The sequence below is a fragment of the Sinocyclocheilus rhinocerous genome, unplaced genomic scaffold (genome assembly GCF_001515625.1).
Source record: "Sinocyclocheilus rhinocerous isolate Xijiao unplaced genomic scaffold, SAMN03320098_v1.1 scaffold2170, whole genome shotgun sequence".
NCBI classification, from domain to species: domain Eukaryota; kingdom Metazoa; phylum Chordata; class Actinopteri; order Cypriniformes; family Cyprinidae; genus Sinocyclocheilus; species Sinocyclocheilus rhinocerous.
This window is the reverse complement of record NW_015659715.1, coordinates 20237-39594: the sequence shown is the minus strand read 5'-3', so window position 1 is coordinate 39594 and position 19358 is coordinate 20237. Positions and strand designations below refer to the sequence as shown.

Here is a 19358-nt window from a genome sequence, read left to right as displayed (position 1 = left end):
TGAAAAAATCCTAATAAATATTAATAAAACGAGATGACCAGTTGAAATATGTAACATGTATGATTAATTAAAATATAAATTGACGATACTTGGACATTTTACTCTGGAATGTAAATTACACGCACCCATACTGAAAACGCAATTTTTGTATTTGTTATGCTTATTTTTTTTAAAACCTATCCTTGTAAACTTAGGAATGTTGTGTGAACGTTTTGTCTGTTGCTCCAGTTTATTGTAGTCTGAATGTGACTGGTTTTGACAGGGTTGTATGTGTGTGAGATGTCCAATACAATCAGCCAATAGTGTGGTTACATGTCTATCACTTGCCTTCTGTGTGAATGTGACCACAGACTTATTTCCCCATTTACTACATATTTTTTGATGAACCTTTAAAAATTGAAAAGTTAACATACTGATCTCAGCACCTCTCAGTGTGTATGGTTTGCTTTGTTTTTTTTTTTTTTTAACCTGAACTGTTCATATGCTTCATGGTATACGAATATTCACATTAAATTGCAACAAAATGAGTTGACAAAAAGACACTTTGAAATGTTCATCAAGAAATAAAAATACTTTGTTTATCTTTTAGGGTATCTAAAATTGTCCATGTTTGATGATATCAGGTTTATTCTGGCTCTGATATCTTGAACTAAAGCAGCAATAGTAGCCACGCCCACCGGAGCACACGTGACCAATCAGATCACAGCTTTAGTAACAACACAACACCGAACACAAACTGAAGAAAAGCCTGAGCCCTGAAACAAACTATAACTCGGCTACTGGTTTTGATTTTATTGTGAGGATACATTTTCCTCAAATAATACCACCCCGAAAAATAGACATCACTTGAAAAAATGCACTACACAACAGCAAAAAAAAAAAAAGGGTTTTGTCTTTTGCTCCAGGTTACTGTAGTGTGAATGTGACTTTTTAAACAGGATTGTAGGCCTATGTCTGAGATGTCAAACACAATCAGCCATCATCGTCTCTCATTTGCTTTCAGTGTGAGACCTTAAACTTGCAGTATTGTGTATTCTGATTAACCTTAAAGCACTTAAAAGTGACTAACCTACTGATCTCAGAACTTTTAAACAGGTAAGTATTTTTTTCTTATTATTTCTTATTCATTTATTTATTTATTTGCATTTGTTTTGAACCTTGACATTTTAAAAACTCTAAACCATCTGACCTAAATCACCAAACAATGTTTGTGTCAAAACTGGTTTGTTCAACACATCCAGGAGCATTATATCTATTAAATATCACTTTAACATTATAAAATTATATTTTCTGAAGGAAATACAATAAAAGAGCAGTGAAGAGTTTTATGTTGCAGGTAAGTGTGTAAATTGAACACTGCAAGAAACGTTTTCTGTCTGCGAGCCACAAGAATCAATTTGTTGTCAACAGTTCGATGTAATCAGTACACTTTTTAAAACTGTATGAACTAAATATGTTACCATATTTTTGTTTAGTGTCATTTAATGTATGTTATATGATGCATATACATTAATCTTAGAATCAAGAATAAATGAAAATCACAAAGAATTGTTTTGTTTTGTTTTTTATTAAAAAGGGAACACAGAAACATCAACTAATAAACATTTTTGGAAATCCAACATTGTAGTTAAACATAATATGGAGCAATTCAAGATATTATGCATGCTAAATCTAAGAAATATGGAAACATATCAAATCCAGTCACTATGAACCTCTTACATCATGAATATCTAGTTCTGCTATTGACCCAAATCCTTCACCCAATATGTAAATGTCCACATCAGTATATTGAAATATGCTTTATCAAGCATGTTGCAGTTAAGAGACTGACAAAGGAGCTGCACAACTCTGAAATATATTATTTGGAAATCAATAACTCATATTAATCACACTTGTACATAATGTATCAGTGTTTGTGTCGAGTCTTCAGGTTGTTTGAGACCCATAAGTAGCTGCTGTAAGTCTGTATCTTCAGGACGTTGTGGGTGTTTCTTACTTGAACTTCCATCAGCAAAAACCTTTAATAGCCCTAATAATGCTAAGAAGAAAAAAATCTTAACACATTAAGAACAACTTAACCAATGTACCAGAAAATTAAATGATGTTCCTATTTTACAGACGCTACGGTCATGCTACTGTACATTGAATTGTAATAAGTCAGAATCCAACTCACCAAACATCCCAAAGACCAGAACAACACTGATCAGACCAAACACCAGAGTAACAGTCTGAATGGGGACGAAATCTATTACACAGAATGACAATTAGTAAACATTAAATTAAATCATAAATTGGTAAATAAAATCTAAATAATATGATGACAATGATCAATTAATCTAATGAAATACTATATAAAAAATACATATGTGGGTTATATACTGTATATATATATATATATATATATATATTTGAAAAGCAATAAAAGAAAATTCTTTAAAAAAAAAATGTTATCATCAAAAACCAGGCAGCTGAAAGAAGATCAGCTCAGTGTATAACACTAATATCATCTCTGATGTACCTGCACACGGCTGACAGAGTTGGCTGATGTCCAGATGTTTGGTCTGGTTGCTGATGTTGTTGTTCAGCACACAGCTGTGGGTGTTTTTATCCTGATGTTCCACCTCCAGAGGTAAAGAGAGACTGATGCTGAGATCAGACGCACTGATGTTGGAGATTACACTGTTTCCTTTGTACCAGGAGAGAGTCACATGATTCACATTCAGCACTGAACACAGCAGTGAACATTTAGACACTGATGAACTTCCAGAAGATGAAGAACATTGTGAAGTGTTTCTGATGATGACAGGAACGGGAAGAAGAGCTGGAAAATATCAGAGGATGAAGAGAAATCAGAGTCAACATGAACAGGGGACAGTACTAATAAATTACTTTTTTTCCTTGTATTTCATTCACTTCAATATACATTTGTGATAAAGATTTATGGTCAAAACACAGTTCTGGAGAGAAAAAAATTCTGCTGCTGTACTCACCATAGACAGTAACATTGAACGTTTTCTCTGCTTCTTTATTTGTGGTGATCTCTACTTGATAAAGTCCAGAGTCTGTGGTTCTGATGTTTGTGATGGTGAGAGATCCAGTCTGACTGTCCATCTTCACTCTGTCTCTGAATATCTCATCAGTAAGTTTATCTTTTAGGGTATCTAAAATTGTCCATGTTTGATGATATCAGGTTTATTCTGGCTCTGATATCTTGAACTAAAGCAGCAATAGTAGCCACGCCCACCGGAGCACACGTGACCAATCAGATCACAGCTTTAGTAACAACACAACACCGAACACAAACTGAAGAAAAGCCTGAGCCCTGAAACAAACTATAACTCGGCTACTGGTTTTGATTTTATTGTGAGGATACATTTTCCTCAAATAATACCACCCCGAAAAATAGACATCACTTGAAAAAATGCACTACACAACAGCAAAAAAAAAAAAAGGGTTTTGTCTTTTGCTCCAGGTTACTGTAGTGTGAATGTGACTTTTTAAACAGGATTGTAGGCCTATGTCTGAGATGTCAAACACAATCAGCCATCATCGTCTCTCATTTGCTTTCAGTGTGAGACCTTAAACTTGCAGTATTGTGTATTCTGATTAACCTTAAAGCACTTAAAAGTGACTAACCTACTGATCTCAGAACTTTTAAACAGGTAAGTATTTTTTTCTTATTATTTCTTATTCATTTATTTATTTATTTGCATTTGTTTTGAACCTTGACATTTTAAAAACTCTAAACCATCTGACCTAAATCACCAAACAATGTTTGTGTCAAAACTGGTTTGTTCAACACATCCAGGAGCATTATATCTATTAAATATCACTTTAACATTATAAAATTATATTTTCTGAAGGAAATACAATAAAAGAGCAGTGAAGAGTTTTATGTTGCAGGTAAGTGTGTAAATTGAACACTGCAAGAAACGTTTTCTGTCTGCGAGCCACAAGAATCAATTTGTTGTCAACAGTTCGATGTAATCAGTACACTTTTTAAAACTGTATGAACTAAATATGTTACCATATTTTTGTTTAGTGTCATTTAATGTATGTTATATGATGCATATACATTAATCTTAGAATCAAGAATAAATGAAAATCACAAAGAATTGTTTTGTTTTGTTTTTTATTAAAAAGGGAACACAGAAACATCAACTAATAAACATTTTTGGAAATCCAACATTGTAGTTAAACATAATATGGAGCAATTCAAGATATTATGCATGCTAAATCTAAGAAATATGGAAACATATCAAATCCAGTCACTATGAACCTCTTACATCATGAATATCTAGTTCTGCTATTGACCCAAATCCTTCACCCAATATGTAAATGTCCACATCAGTATATTGAAATATGCTTTATCAAGCATGTTGCAGTTAAGAGACTGACAAAGGAGCTGCACAACTCTGAAATATATTATTTGGAAATCAATAACTCATATTAATCACACTTGTACATAATGTATCAGTGTTTGTGTCGAGTCTTCAGGTTGTTTGAGACCCATAAGTAGCTGCTGTAAGTCTGTATCTTCAGGACGTTGTGGGTGTTTCTTACTTGAACTTCCATCAGCAAAAACCTTTAATAGCCCTAATAATGCTAAGAAGAAAAAAATCTTAACACATTAAGAACAACTTAACCAATGTACCAGAAAATTAAATGATGTTCCTATTTTACAGACGCTACGGTCATGCTACTGTACATTGAATTGTAATAAGTCAGAATCCAACTCACCAAACATCCCAAAGACCAGAACAACACTGATCAGACCAAACACCAGAGTAACAGTCTGAATGGGGACGAAATCTATTACACAGAATGACAATTAGTAAACATTAAATTAAATCATAAATTGGTAAATAAAATCTAAATAATATGATGACAATGATCAATTAATCTAATGAAATACTATATAAAAAATACATATGTGGGTTATATACTGTATATATATATATATATATATATATATTTGAAAAGCAATAAAAGAAAATTCTTTAAAAAAAAAATGTTATCATCAAAAACCAGGCAGCTGAAAGAAGATCAGCTCAGTGTATAACACTAATATCATCTCTGATGTACCTGCACACGGCTGACAGAGTTGGCTGATGTCCAGATGTTTGGTCTGGTTGCTGATGTTGTTGTTCAGCACACAGCTGTAGGTGTTTTTATCCTGATGTTCCACCTCCAGAGGTAAAGAGAGACTGATGCTGAGATCAGACGCACTGATGCTGGAGATTACACTGTTTCCTTTGTACCAGGAGAGAGTCACATGATTCACATTCAGCACTGAACACAGCAGTGAACATTTAGACACTGATGAACTTCCAGAAGATGAAGAACATTGTGAAGTGTTTCTGATGATGACAGGAACGGGAAGAAGAGCTGGAAAATATCAGAGGATGAAGAGAAATCAGAGTCAACATGAACAGGGGACAGTACTAATAAATTACTTTTTTTCCTTGTATTTCATTCACTTCAATATACATTTGTGATAAAGATTTATGGTCAAAACACAGTTCTGGAGAGAAAAAAATTCTGCTGCTGTACTCACCATAGACAGTAACATTGAACGTTTTCTCTGCTTCTTTATTTGTGGTGATCTCTACTTGATAAAGTCCAGAGTCTGTGGTTCTGATGTTTGTGATGGTGAGAGATCCAGTCTGACTGTCCATCTTCACTCTGTCTCTGAATATCTCATCAGTAACATGACTGATATTTGCTGCTCTGTTGATTTCAGCAATGACAATATCTGGGTTTTCAGCTCCAAACATCCACTCTATCACTGCATCACTTCCCTGTATGTCAGTAACATCAATGTGTAGAGTGACAGAATCTCCCTCCATCACTGACAAACTCTTCGTTTCACCTGCTTCAACACCAAACACTCCTGAAACACATTCATACACGAACATTACCCTTTTACTTTCTTTATTCCACTTTTTACCTAACTAAACAGTAAAAAGTGAGTTGCATTTCAGACTGATTTGACATAGATGAGAAAAACTTAAACTCTCTTCCATTATTAAAAAAAACAAAACAGTGGTTGACATGTAACTCCTGCAAATTTACATACCACTATTTTTCTCTATATTGCAAGAACTGAATGAATAAAAAGTATTTAAATACATACCATTGAAATGCCACAACCATAAACGAAGCAAATCTAAAGCGAGAACCATATTCTTCAGCAGTTTAACTTATGATACAATCACCTCAATAATCACTCGAAATTCCTAGACAGGAGTGTACATCCTAGCGCGTGAACGCGCACAGGCACATAGTTGTGGTTATTATTTCTTTTTGTACACAGCCCTGTTATTATATCAGTAACAGAAACAAATAAATTCTTCAGTGTTTATATTTATATATCTTACTGAGTGTAATATTCCTTAAGAGTTGAGGCGAGCGCTTTGGATTGTTGGCGAAAGCTGGTGTTTTAGCCTATGGGGAAAAATATGTATACTGTTTTTAATTCTGTATTATTTTTAAATGTGAATCACTATATCTTTTCATTTTCTGTAGCATGCACTGATTCTATCAAATGTTAAACCCAGGTGTAACCAGGTTGTCCCTCAGTTAACAGCACATAATGGCTTTTGACTTTCTCCTTGCAGGACTCAAACCAACAACCTTCCAGTTACCAGCTCTGAGCTTTAGCCAAATGGACTATAATTGTTGATATTTTGACTTGAAATACAGTTTATGATGAAAAGGTCACCACATATAGCTTTGCACAAAATTTAAGCAGAATGGGTGTGAGACTGTGAGGTTCATACAGTTGGACAAGATATACTTTACTCACAAACGAATCAACCACACATACATTAATAGACACACTATTAGGAACAAGTACTATTTGTTCACCCAACAGAAAAAAGAAAAGAAAAAAAAAACCACACACATACACATTCATAGTTCATAGTTGACTTCTGTGCGTCACTGACCCAAATAAAGCTCAGACCACAACAGGTTTCTGTTTGACTCATAAACTAAGCTCATCAGAGAGCATTCATATTTATAACAAAAAATAGTGCACATGGGTTTTATATGTGAATGTTTTTTTGTTTGTTTGTTTTTTAAGAATTTTTTTTTTCGTTTGTGTGTGTGTGTGTGTGTGTTTTGTATTTTAAGGAGGTTACACTGGAAATGTGACACACCAGGAAGTGGTTTCATCATCTTTTTGCTTCCACTTAGCTGGTTTGTGGCTCATTTATAAACCACCTCAATACTCATATTTTTTATTATTTATTATTGTTTCCTTGTAGCAGAGTCAGAGTACTGCATGCATATAACTAAATAAACCCTGCTTATTAACAGTTATGTAATAATCTAGAGATACTCAGTATGACAAAAAAATAAATATTGCATATTTATGTTGAATGTGTCTTATAGACTCACCTCCAGTGATTACAGTCTACTGACCTCTAGTGTTGACGCAGAGGTTTTTATTTCATCTGCTGCTTCACTGGAATTATTTGTCTGCTCATCCTGTCTGCCAAGTAGAGGCGCTGTTGTGTCTTCACTAAAGAGAAAGTATGTTCTGAAGAGACCATAAAAGGTCACTAGAGACAAGTACGGCATGCCCAGGAAAATTAGTAACTGTATGTTATTTTCAATGTTTTTCTTTCTTTTAATAAAGTTAACTATGAATGAATGTTACATTAAATAGAGCACAGAGCTAAAAGAGTTCAAATCAGAGCCAGAGTCCATTCAGCATGCATTTGTTTTTCAAATAAAACTGCTCAAACGCACAAGTTTTATTCATACAGTCTTTGTATTTAATGGAGAAAACATAATGGAAATTTAACATAAAGTCATTGTCAAAAAGAATGAGAAATCTGATCCAACGCTTGCATTTTTAGACATTACTGGCTGATTTTTGAGACTTGTTGCTGAATTACAGCTACAGCAGCAGTGTGGTTTGAAAACTTAGCCTACAGGATATTCAGAACAACTATTATTCTCAGTTGACAAATATTGCTAGTATTACTCTGCTTATCTCAGATCTAGACATTTGTGTGGCTGTCCCCACCTCCATATGTTCCTTTCTGCAAATTATCACACCTTTTTTAAGCATTCTGCAGAAGTGTGATGATATAAGGGGATTTCATGACACTTTCATTTAATAAGCCTTTTAATTAGCACTTTAAGTTAATAACATTAGCAGTCGCTGAAAGGCCTTCATTTGCTATAAAATCTATAATGCATAATATATCATAGCATATCAAACACTTGGTGAGAAGACTGATACACAAATGTTAGCATCACAAAATATCAAACACGTCAATCACAGGAAGTCAGGTTTGCTCCGGCCACTTTTTTTACCAATCACATGAACTTCATAAGTGACTGACTGAAGATATTACATAACATAAATTTAAAGATTTACATTTATAGTATAACACAAAGGCAAAGAGAAAAACTCTTGACTGGGTTAAAATGCAGACCACCTGTCTGGACGCAACACTTTTTCTGAAGCAAACCAAACCACAGTGCACATCCATCATCTAAATGTGTGCTTGGACAACCACAAGAGTTTCAGTTTGTTCTTAAATGCTGTGAAATAAGTATGAGGTCAGCTGCACGCTTCGTTTTATGGTTTTGGCAGCTGCAAAGCAACATAAGTGCTGTTGACTGGACCAGGATGAATATTTGTATACAACATGGAAGAGTCCTCTTCAGCATGCCGAAAGAACAATTAAGAAATGAGTTTTAGATAGATAGATAGATAGATAGATAGATAGATAATGTACCTGTGATTGGTTTGGATCTAGATGCTGTTGAATAACTTGTGTCGGCTGTAGGTCAGTGTTATGAAGTTGTTGTGAAAGTTCTGCAGGCCTTCTATTTCTACAAGCACAAACCTTCAATAGTCCTGAGAATTCAATAAAATAAAAAATGTTTATGCAATCACAACACTTACAGCATTATGTTGATATTTTTGTAGATATATCCCATGTATTTTTATTTGGGAATGCACAATATATCGGTATCATATCGGTTATCAACTCGATCTCATGAGAAAACGTAACTATTTCACAGGGAGGATTTTGTGTGATGTGATTCATATAGAAACTAATTTAATTAAAATAAATAAAAATAAAAGATTTTTCAAAAGAGTAAGCATAAAGGTAATCTAAATCTAACCATCAGTGGGACATAAGCGAATTGTATGTATAAACATATGAATGGGAATGTACAAATTCATACGAATTAGCCACCAACTTGTGAAAATTTGAAATAGTTACATATTGCCTTAAAGGGATAGTTCACCCAAAAATGAATATTTGATGTTTATCTGCTTACCCCCAGGGCATCCAAGATGTAGGTGACTTTGTTTCTTCAGTAGAACACATATGATGATTTTTAACTCCAACCGTTGCAGTCTATCAGTCGTATAATGCATGGCAATGGTAACAAAATCTATGAGAGTAAAAAAAAACATGCACAGACAAATCCAAATTAAACCCTACGGCTCGTGACGACACATTGATGTCCTAAGACAAGAAACGATCGGTTTGTGCGAGAAACCGAACAGTATTTATATAATGTTTTACCTCTAATACACCACTATGTACAAATGCTTTGAGTGCGCGCACGGCATCCGGTGCGTGAGGTGTGTACGCGCTCTGGCGTAGTTTACGTTAATGGGTGTGTTGATATCCAGCCGAAGAGCAATCAACCATAACTTCAGGCGAGCAGGCTCAGAAGTTGGGAATACGTGGAAAGTCACCACTACCGACATCAATGTGTCGTCACGAGCCGTAGGGTTTAATTTGGATTTGTCTGTGCATGTTTTTTTTACTCTCATAGATTTTGTTACCATTGCCATGCATTATAAGACTGATAGACTGCAACGGTTAAAGTTAAAAATCATCATATGTGTTCTACTGAAGAAACAAAGTCACCTACATCTTGGATGCCCTGGGGGTAAGCAGATAAACATCAAATTGTCATTTTTGGGTGAACTATCCCTTTAAGAGTGTGTTGGGTTATTGGCCGATATTATAGATTTTTTTAGTTTATTATTATCGGCTGATAATTTATATTTGATGCTAATAAATTGAGCATTTCTTTATTTTGACATTTAGATTGCCTTTACCATCATCTAACATTATTTTAATGTTTATGTTTTAAAACAAAAGCAATTAAATGTAATCTTCAGAAAATGTTGTGCCATGCGAAGGGTCCAAAATAATTGGATGCTTGAACGCAGGGTCCAGCCACTCTGCACGTCGGAGTCTACCTCCTACTCGTATCACTCCCTCCACCGGGTCTAGCTCTGGGGATAGGGTAAGAAGCCGGCTGCTCCGACATACTATTCTTCCAGCTTTGAGACGACGCAGCTCATCGGTAAAGCACTCTGATTGACACCTACGGAAAACAGTCAACTCTGCTTGCCGATAGTCCCCTGCAGACAAGGACTTCTCTGGGTCCGCCGCCCCATGAGCCTCCTTCGCTACTGCCTCTACCAGAGCTCTCCATGACGAGTATGACTGATCCGGAGGGGTTTCCTGTCTATCCACACTGGATACCACTCCACATGAAGTTGGCTTCCTGTATTCTGAGGTATCAAGTTCTGGCACCTCTCCTGGTAAGGATGGCCATTCGACAGGTCCTTTGAAGAGGAAGGATGGGCCTTGACTCCAACGATTAGGCATGCCTAATTCCGCTAAGGTCTTTCCCCTGGTGACATCGTCTGCTGGGTTCTGTGCGGAGTCCACATAGCGCCAGGTACACTCTGCTGTAAGCTCCTGGATCTCCGCCACACGAGTACCCACGAACACCTTGAAGCGGCAAGACTCAGACCGCAACCATGTCAGCACTGTTGTCGAGTCACTCCAAAGGACGATCTGATCCAACTTCACCGTCAGCTCTCTCTCTATGGTCTTAGCAAGTTGAGCTGCTGTCAAAGCTCAAGACGGGGAATAGAATGCTGTCTGCGGGGTGCTACTCTGGATCTGGCTGCTATGAAAGCTAAATAGACCCTACCCTGGGCATCCTCTGTCCTCATGTAAGACACTGACCCATACGCCTTTTCGGAGGCATCACTAAACACGTGAATCTGCCGTGAGGCAATCCCCTGTTGGGTATGAGTGGGAGTATAAGGTCTGGGCAGTGAAATACTCGCCAGCAAGGGCAACTCAGATTCCCACTCCATCCATGCCAGTTGCAAGTCTGCAGGTAAGAGGGGGTCGTCCCAATCGCGCGGTTTGTCCCACATACTTTGGACAATCAGCTTGGCGCGAGTTGTGTAGGGAGCTATAAATCCCAGGGGGTCGTATTGTCTGGCTAACACTTTATAGACATTTCTCATGGTCAGCACTTTGTACTCCAGAGTCCGACTCTTGTAGCCTAAAGTGTCTGTCTCCCATTGCCAACTGAGCCCGAGGATCGGTTCTGACAATCCAGACTCATTCTTTGAGAGCCATCCCTCTAGGCTATCTGACCTTGCTTCTGGTGGGAGGTGCTGAAGAACTTCCGGCTTATTGCAAGCCCATTGCCTGATCTCAAACCCTCCAGAGAATAACACTGACCTGAGACTGTCAACCAACGCCATGGCTTCGTCTGTGGTGCGCACACTCCGGAGACAGTTGTCCACATAGAAGCAGTGTTCCACTGAATGTCTCACTCCCTCTTCTGTCCCAGCATGATCTTTCGCGTGCATCTGAAGTGCGAAAGTGGCACAGCACGGTGAGCAGGCGGTACCGAAGGGTAAGACTTGCCACTCGTAAACGTCGGGGCGTTCATCTCGTCTCATATCACGCCATAATGAGATGAATATTCTTAGCTCTGTTCAGTCTCTGTAATGACAGCAGCCGAGCGCATAGAGATGGAGAGGCTGAATCATGAGTGAGTTATATTCTTCCAGAGGGAATCAAATGTACAGGCTATCTGCCGTGCAATCTTTACTGCAGTTGGTTTGACTCACGACAGACTGGATGATTATCAACGGACAGGAGCTTGATTGTATGATTGTAGAGATATGCAGGGCATATGAGTACAGGTTTTGTGGATGTGTGTGGTTTATCTGCAAACACAAAGATCAGGAATCTAACATCAGCAATTAGAAGAATGAACTAACATCATTGACATACATTATAGGCTGCTCCCCTCCAGCTGGAATACCATAGTAGAAACACTGAATATAACATCACATTCATTGATATCTACATGATCGATAATAAAGGTATTAACATTGTAACTTTAACTGCAATCGTAGATACATCAGATACAGCACGTGTGCGTTACCATTATCATGTAGCATATCTCGCTTCATAACTGCGTCACAACTAACAAAACAACTATAAACTGAAAACAGTGTAAAGCGATCGTTACCCACTCCTATAGGACGCACACGGCACAAAATACAGTCAAGCTGAGGCTGATAAATTGGTCCTGCACGTCTCTGGTGCTCGTTATGCAGAGAGACCGATCGCTAACTGCCACAGACACAGACTGTCAGCTTCCTCATACTGACATCTGCCCGTAGCGTACCGCTACGTGATGCGCGTCTTTCATAATCAAAGTCTCCAACAGAGTCAATGCGACAGCGCACCATCAGTATCTTTATCGCCTTTTGCACAGCCGCCCCCAAATTGCATGCAATTTGTCTCTGTAAAAGGCTAAGTTGAATCGGTGGCCATTGGAGTGCATCGCTCATCCTCCTCTGATTCAGGGATTGCCGGAAGAGTAATAATCCGGGCAACAGGCCTGGTATAGACCTTATCCTTGACTTGGACATCTGCAGACCTCACGTGACCATCTGCACTGCTATGTACTGCAACCACTCTACCAATGGGCCAGAGTGCTCTGGGGAACTGCGGATCTATCAACAGAACTACTGAGCCCACTCTCAGATCCTCTGGGGCTCCATGCCACTTCTGCCTGTGCTGCAAGGTCGGCAAATAACTCTGAATGAACCTGGCCCAGAAGTGATCCGCTATAACTTGGCAATGTCGCCATCTCCGTTTGCTCAGTCCCTCACTCCTAGGATACACTACTTGAGGCAGTGCCCCATCAGGCCGCCCCATGAGGAGGACGTTTGGGGTTATGGCATCCAAGTCAACAACATCAGATGAGGTGTAACCCAGCGGCTTTGAATTTAAGATAGCCTCAACTTCAAAAAGAACTGTGTGCAGTACCTCTTCAGAGATTGGCTGAACTCCTATGACCGTGTACAAAGCTGTCTTGACAGACTTGATTTCCCGCTCCCACGTACCCCCAAAATGAGGTGCGGCAGGAGGATTGAATCTGAAATCAATCTTCTGTTTGGCAAGAAGTTGTCGGAGATCTGAGGACATACCGCGGAAGCATTCACTGAGCTCCTTCTCACCTCCTCTAAAATTCGTACCCTGATCTGAGTAGAGCTCCGCTGGAGTCCCTCGACGGGCAATGAATCTTCTGAGACTCATCAGAAAGGAGTCGGCATCCATCCCGTGTATGAGGTCCAAGTGCACAGCTCGGGTGGTGAGGCACTTATAAATGATACCCCATCTCTTTTCTGAACGCCTCCCTAGCTTGACTTGGAATGGTCCAAAACAATCTACTCCAGTCGAGTAGAACGCCGGCTTGTACAACCGTAGACGGGCTACTGGTAAATCAGCCATCTTCGGGATTGACGGCTTGGATTTCCATCTCCTGCACTCTTGACATTGATGTTGAACCCTCTTAATCGCCTCTCTACCTCGGAGGATCCAGAAGTGACGCCGTATTTCTGCGAAGACCCGCTCTGGTCCTGGGTGACATAGACGTGCATCATAATCTTGGATAAGCAGCTTAGTTGTGCCATGCGAAGGGTCCAAAATAATTGGATGCTTGAACGCAGGGTCCAGCCACTCTGCACGTCGGAGTCTACCTCCTACTCGTATCACTCCCTCCACCGGGTCTAGCTCTGGGGATAGGGTAAGAAGCCGGCTGCTCCGACATACTATTCTTCCAGCTTTGAGACGACGCAGCTCATCGGTAAAGCACTCTGATTGACACCTACGGAAAACAGTCAACTCTGCTTGCCGATAGTCCCCTGCAGACAAGGACTTCTCTGGGTCCGCCGCCCCATGAGCCTCCTTCGCTACTGCCTCTACCAGAGCTCTCCATGACGAGTATGACTGATCCGGAGGGGTTTCCTGTCTATCCACACTGGATACCACTCCACATGAAGTTGGCTTCCTGTATTCTGAGGTATCAAGTTCTGACACCTCTCCTGATAAGGATGGCCATTCGGCAGGTCCTTTGAAGAGGAAGGATGGGCCTTGACTCCAACGATTAGGCATGCCTAATTCTGCTAAGGTCTTTCCCCTGGTGACATCGTCTGCTGGGTTCTGTGCGGAGTCCACATAGCGCCAGGTACACTCTGCGGTAAGCTCCTGGATCTCCGCCACACGAGTACCAACGAACACCTTGAAGCGGCAGGACTCAGACCGCAACCATGTCAGCACTGTTGTCGAGTCACTGATCTGATCCATCTGATCCAACTTCACCGTCAGCTCTCTCTCTATGGTCTTAGCAAGTTGAGCTGCTGTCCAAAGCTCAAACGGGGAATAGAATGCTGTCTGCGGGGTGCTACTCTGGATCTGGCTGCTATGAAAGCTAAATAGACCCTACCCTGGGCATCCTCTGTCCTCATGTAAGACACTGACCCATACGCCTTTTCGGAGGCATCACTAAACACGTGAATCTGCCGAGAGGCAATCCCCTGTTGGGTATGAGTGGGAGTATAAGGTCTGGGCAGTGAAATACTCGCCAGCAAGGGCAACTCAGATTCCCACTCCATCCATGCCAGTTGCAAGCCTGCAGGTAAGAGGGGGTCGTCCCAATTGCGCGGTTTGTCCCACATGCTTTGGACAATCAGCTTGGCGCGAGTTGTGTAGGGAGCTATAAATCCCAGGGGGTCGTACTGTCTGGCTAACACTTTATAGACATTTCTCATGGTCAGCACTTTGTACTCCAGAGTCCGACTCTTGTAGCCTAAAGTGTCTGTCTCCCACTGCCAACTGAGCCCGAGGATCGGTTCTGACAATCCAGACTCATTCTTTGATAGCCATCCCTCTATGCTATCTGACCTTGCTTCTGGTGGGAGGTGCTGAAGAACTTCCGGCTTATTGCAAGCCCATTGCCTGATCTCAAACCCTCCAGAGGATAACACTGACCTGAGACTGTCAACCAACGCCATGGCTTCATCTGTGGTGGGCACACTCTGGAGACAGTTGTCCACATAAAAGCAGTGTTCCACTGAATGTCTCATTCCCTCTTCTGTCCCAGCATGATCTTTCGCGTGCATCTGAAGTGCGAAAGTGGCACAGCACGGTGAGCAGGCGGTACCGAAGGGTAAGACTTGCCACTCGTAAACGTCGGGGCGTTCATCTCGTCTCATATCACGCCATATGAACCTAAGAAGTGACCTATCCTCTGGTAGAAGTCGAACCTGATGGAACATGGCTCGAATGTCGCCGCTGACCACTACCGCGTGTTCCCTGAAGCACAACAGAACTCCCAGGAGTGAGGGTCCAAGCGTAGGACCGGGAAGGAACAGTGTAAAGCGATCGTTACCCACTCCTATAGGACGCACACGGCACAAAATACAGTCAAGCTGAGGCTGATAAATGATAATGAACGTCTCTGGTGCTCGTTATGCAGAGAGACCGATCGCTAACTGCCACAGACACAGACTGTCAGCTTCCTCATACTGACATCTGCCCGTAGCGTACCGCTACGTGATGCGCGTCTTTCATAATCAAAGTCTCCAACAGAGTCAATGCGACAGCGCACCATCAGTATCTTTATCGCCTTTTGCACAGGTTAGATATGAAAATAAACATGGTGAGTGAGGGGAAAAAAACCCTGAATTGAGACAATCAAGACTTAATAAAATGTTGCAATTAATTTCTGAGCATCCAGTCCCTGATAGCACACATACATGTGAGTTTTCATCTGATGTGCAAATTGATAAAAAAAAAAAAAAACATTATACAGACACTTAATATTTAATGATTGTAGCATACCAGTTGAATGGTATGTGTAAGAAAGAGGGCGTGTTCAATAATTGGGTGTGTTAAAAATGCATGGATGTCTGACAGCTCTCCTGTGTGTTTAATCTCACTGCACGAACCCACGACATAACAATGATCATTAATTAATTGCATTTGGTAGATTATACTTCCATTAATTAGGGTGGCCATATGCACCATTCATACGGGACACATCCCGGCCAGGATTTTAATATTGCCTAAAACATCAAAAGCAGTTTGACCAATAACATGCAGGTATTGTACATAATATCGGCCAATCGTGGGGATGCGCGTGAGAAGACGAGATCTACAGGGAACGATCAAAGCGATGCAAATATGCGCAAGTGTTTGTTCGTTCGTTTGACTTGAAGCGTCGCTGTGCACCGATCAAAAAAGACACCAAAGCTCTGCTCTCTATAGCTCTCATGAATGTCACAAAACAATCGACCTGCACAGTGCAATGTCCGCGGTTTGAAGCAACCCCAATAACGTGATATTTAGCCCCTAAAATGTGAATTTTACCAGGGGAACCTGCCAAAAAACGTTTATTTTATTTTATTTATCCAATTTTTATCGGGGGACCCACCTTGAAACACGATTGGGCTAGTTTTGAGTAGCAATTGGACGTTTTTTTGTTGTGAAAACCTGGGGAAGTCGTGGCCTAATGGTTAGAGAGTCGGACTCGTAACCAAAAGGTTGCGGGTTCGAGTCTCGTACCGGCAGGGATTGTAGGTGGGGGGAGTGAATGTACAGCGCTCTCTCCCACCTTCAATACCACGACTGAGGTGCCCTTGAGCAAGGCACCGAACCCCCAACTGCTCCCCGGGCGCCGGAGCAAAAATGGCTGCCCACTGCTCCGGGTGTGTGTGTTCACTGCTGTGTGTGTGCACTTTGGATGGGATAAATGCAGAGGACTAATTCCGAGTATGGGTCACCATACTTGGCCACATGTCACGTGTCAACCCTGTTCTTCCGTCAAGTTTCAAAATAACTCGTACGTCACAGTCTGTGCAGGCAGGCTGGCAGCTGTCCGCTGCCATCCTCTCAAATTACGACAGAGTCCGAGAAGAAAAAGAAGAGGTTTTCATATGATCATATTCTACTGCCTGCAACATGAGAACCAGGTATAGCTATGTTTTAAGTTATGTGATTTTTTTACATTACATTTACATTATTACTTTACTTTGCTTTTGTTGTTTGTTCATTTGAATACTTTGTTTGAACACCAACAACAAAAATAGCTGCTTGCTTTAAGCATTTCTAATTTAGAGTGCCCTTCTGTGACTGTCCCATTGGAAGTGTGCTAGTGTGCTATATACTGTAGGAGAGCTTGGACGGTTGCAAAACTCTTTTTCGCAATTCCTTCAATTTCTTAGAGACTGTTTGTATTAGAAAGCCAAAATTTTAATAGGCCACATCTGTCCGCTACTCACCCATACTCCTGTAACATGTAAATATCATAATACAATTTATTCCTGAATAGACAAAGTCAAATGTTGCAACTGACCCCAAAAGAGTGGACGGTTCCAACATTCATTAAAATGTAATTAAAATCATCCTTAAATATAATTTTGCCATTTCTTTACTTTATTTGTGCACAGACTTCAATACGTTAAACTGTCTGTACAAAAAATTGTATTTAATCAAAATCAAGAGACTGAAATTTAATGGTTGTCTACTTCTGTTAACCTCTGTGAAAGTTTACTGAACTGGGGCCAGATGCATAAACATAGCCACTATGTGAAGACAGTGTCTTAAAGAGGGATAGTTCACCCAAAAATGAAAATTACCCCATAATTTATTCACTCTCAAGCCATAGGTGTATAATACTTTCTTCTTTCAGACGAATACAATGTTATGTTATATAAAAACATATGTCCTGGCTCTTCCAGGCTTTATAATGGCAGTGAATGGGTGATATTCAAAAAGTGCTCCACTTGGCTCCAGGGGGTTAATAAAGGCCTCCTGAAGTGAATCAATGTGTTTTTGTAAGAATAAAATATCCATATTTAAAGGGGACCTATTATGCATAAATTACTTTTATAAGGTGTTTGAACACAGTTGTGTGGCTGCAGTGTGTGAAAACAACCAGCCTATAATGGTAAAAATCCACCCACTCATTCTTTTATAATCCCAATAAATCATAAACAGTCTCTCCAAACATACGGTTCCAGATTTCTCCCTACGTACACATCATCGTAGGGAGAAATCCCGCTCATTTGTGATGATCTCTGCCCTATTAGCATAGACACAGCCCTGAGTGAGAAGCAGCAGTCCGCCATTACTGTTTTCTTGCTGTAGCTGCTGGAGATATACAATGTCAGCACCAAAGAGGCATTACAAGTGTTGTGTTTTGGGATGCACCAACGAATGAGTCTCCATAGACTCCCTCCATCTGAGGGAGGACACTGTGGTTAAATTTCATTTTCGTTAAATTTCATTTTCAAGGAAATGTCCCGGAAAAAATCGGTAAAGTTGCTTCTTCTAGAGTCTCTCCTTCATTGTCTGATTCCGGTTCGAACATATAAGGCTGAACTAGGGCTGGATATATCACAATATATTTCTTAATTTTGGTCGATACAATATAATCCCAATATCGATATGAACAATATAAAAAAAAGCCTCAGAAAAACTGCCAAGAATGCCCAGAACAGTTGTCTGTACCTACAAACCTCTGAAAAATGAATTTGCCAAGTCAATGAAACCTCATCCTATAAAACTATACTTTAGAAATAAAAACGTTACAAGTAATGTTCACCTTTTATTTGTATTTAGCCTTCATACAAACAAATGTGAAATCCCCATCAAATAAACATAAGACTCTCAGACTCACCTTATTAATATTAATATGTTTAACTTTAAACTATAACATAGGATGATTATTCTTATAGATTGAAACAAAAATGCTTCAGCCAGGATAAAGAATATGAGAAGTGCTCAGAGTTGCTGCAGAAATCAGAAAAAAGAGTGAGCAACAACAAAAACACAAGTTGTTGGAGACGGGCTTCTTGAAAATGCAAATTCATTCTCTGCCAGCAGGAGGCGCTTTTGGAGCAGCAGAAACAGAGGTTTCCCCAGTAATGGCTGTACACAAAGCAGCGCTCCACTCATGAACGCTTCAGATAAAGTGAAAATTACATCGAAACTTTTCTGAAGACAGTCGTTTCCCTTCAAAGATACATTCATATAAAACACCCGTGCCACATTTTTATTTTGAAACATGCAGTGATCTGTTTATTCAACGAAGTCAACCACCACAAATAAGTCAATGTATGGCAAACACTGGTAATGTATATTGCAATATCGGAAATGTGTTTAAAAATCATATCACCATTATTGAAAAAA

The 19358-nt window shown here is 39.8% G+C and overlaps 2 protein-coding genes across 3 annotated transcripts in view; one reads left to right on the top strand and one right to left on the bottom strand.

The window, feature by feature from the left end:
- Positions 1-11785: 11785 nt before the first annotated feature.
- Positions 11786-15379, bottom strand: LOC107724160 (uncharacterized). Its single transcript, XM_016532966.1, has 3 exons — positions 14611-15379; positions 12350-14521; positions 11786-12037 (listed from the first exon to the last, which is right to left on the bottom strand). The coding sequence occupies exons 1-2, from the start codon at positions 15377-15379 to the stop codon at positions 12633-12635; spliced, it is 2658 nt and encodes an 885-aa protein (XP_016388452.1). The 3' UTR covers positions 11786-12037; positions 12350-12632.
- A 1668-nt stretch (positions 15380-17047) lies between these two features.
- LOC107724165 (CD276 antigen homolog) overlaps positions 17048-19358 on the top strand; it is a 13516-nt gene continuing 11205 nt past the window's right edge. For both annotated transcript variants that reach the window (XM_016532970.1, XM_016532971.1), the window contains exon 1: positions 17048-17137. In XM_016532970.1, the coding sequence (XP_016388456.1) occupies positions 17127-17137 (11 nt within the window). In that variant the 5' untranslated portion in view covers positions 17048-17126. The remainder of the gene's footprint in view (positions 17138-19358) is intronic.